Source organism: Antrostomus carolinensis, unplaced genomic scaffold (genome assembly GCF_000700745.2).
Source record: "Antrostomus carolinensis isolate BGI_N321 unplaced genomic scaffold, ASM70074v2 scaffold3172, whole genome shotgun sequence".
NCBI lineage: Eukaryota > Metazoa > Chordata > Aves > Caprimulgiformes > Caprimulgidae > Antrostomus > Antrostomus carolinensis.
Genome location: NW_010301411.1, coordinates 33387 through 34101, shown reverse-complemented (window position 1 = coordinate 34101; position 715 = coordinate 33387). Strand labels below are relative to the sequence as shown.

At 35.1% G+C, this 715-nt stretch overlaps 1 protein-coding gene across 1 annotated transcript in view; it reads right to left on the bottom strand.

Moving 5' to 3' along the window:
- LGR4 (leucine rich repeat containing G protein-coupled receptor 4) overlaps positions 1-110 on the bottom strand; it is a gene marked incomplete at its 5' end in the record, with an annotated part of 41701 nt that extends 41591 nt beyond the window's left edge. The window contains one exon of the mRNA XM_010163421.2: positions 1-110. This exon is cut by the window's left edge and continues 27 nt beyond it. Coding sequence (XP_010161723.2) covers positions 1-110 — 110 coding nt within the window.
- Positions 111-715: the final 605 nt, after the last annotated feature.

The window sequence follows — 715 nt, the reverse complement described above, 5'->3', positions numbered from 1 at the left end:
GGAAAGTTCTTGAACGCATCCTCTGGTAGCCTTGTGATGTTATTCATGCTGATATCTCTGGAGAAGAAGAAATACAGGTTTATCACTAAACAGTAAAGGATTTTTACGCTCTAGGAAAAGAAGGAGAAAAAGAAAGCCTAATCAGATGGTAAGATAACAGGGAAAAATAGTCTAGCTTCCCAGAGCAATATCACTTCCTAGAAATTCGCAAGCTAAACTTTCCAAGTACAGTAATTTGAGATTTCAGTTGCAGCAAAGACACATAATGAAAAGTTGATAAAAAAGTTTTCTGACACCTCTAAGCAAAGAAAAAAAAAAAATTACTGTGAAACTGCAGGGTATGCATGTATGGAAGAGGCTTTACAGTACTGTTATCCCCAGTAGTAATTTTTAACAACTTACACATGCATACAATTTTAACACAGATGATTAAGACCGCTCTAAAACCACAACATATGAAAAAATTCAAAAAAGAAAATTGTGACCACCCACCACGCAAATTTTCATCCCATAATGTCTTTATAGAAAAAAAAAAAAGCAAACAATACATGCATTGGGACTTAATAAAGAGCTTCTGGCAAACATGGCTTCTGGAACAACTGACAAGAATAGCAGAAACATGTCCTAGCTCTACCACAGTCATATTTTTTTTTTCCCCTACAAAACCTATAGAAGTCCTCGAGGTAATAGTTTTAAGCAGATTTCATTCTCAGTC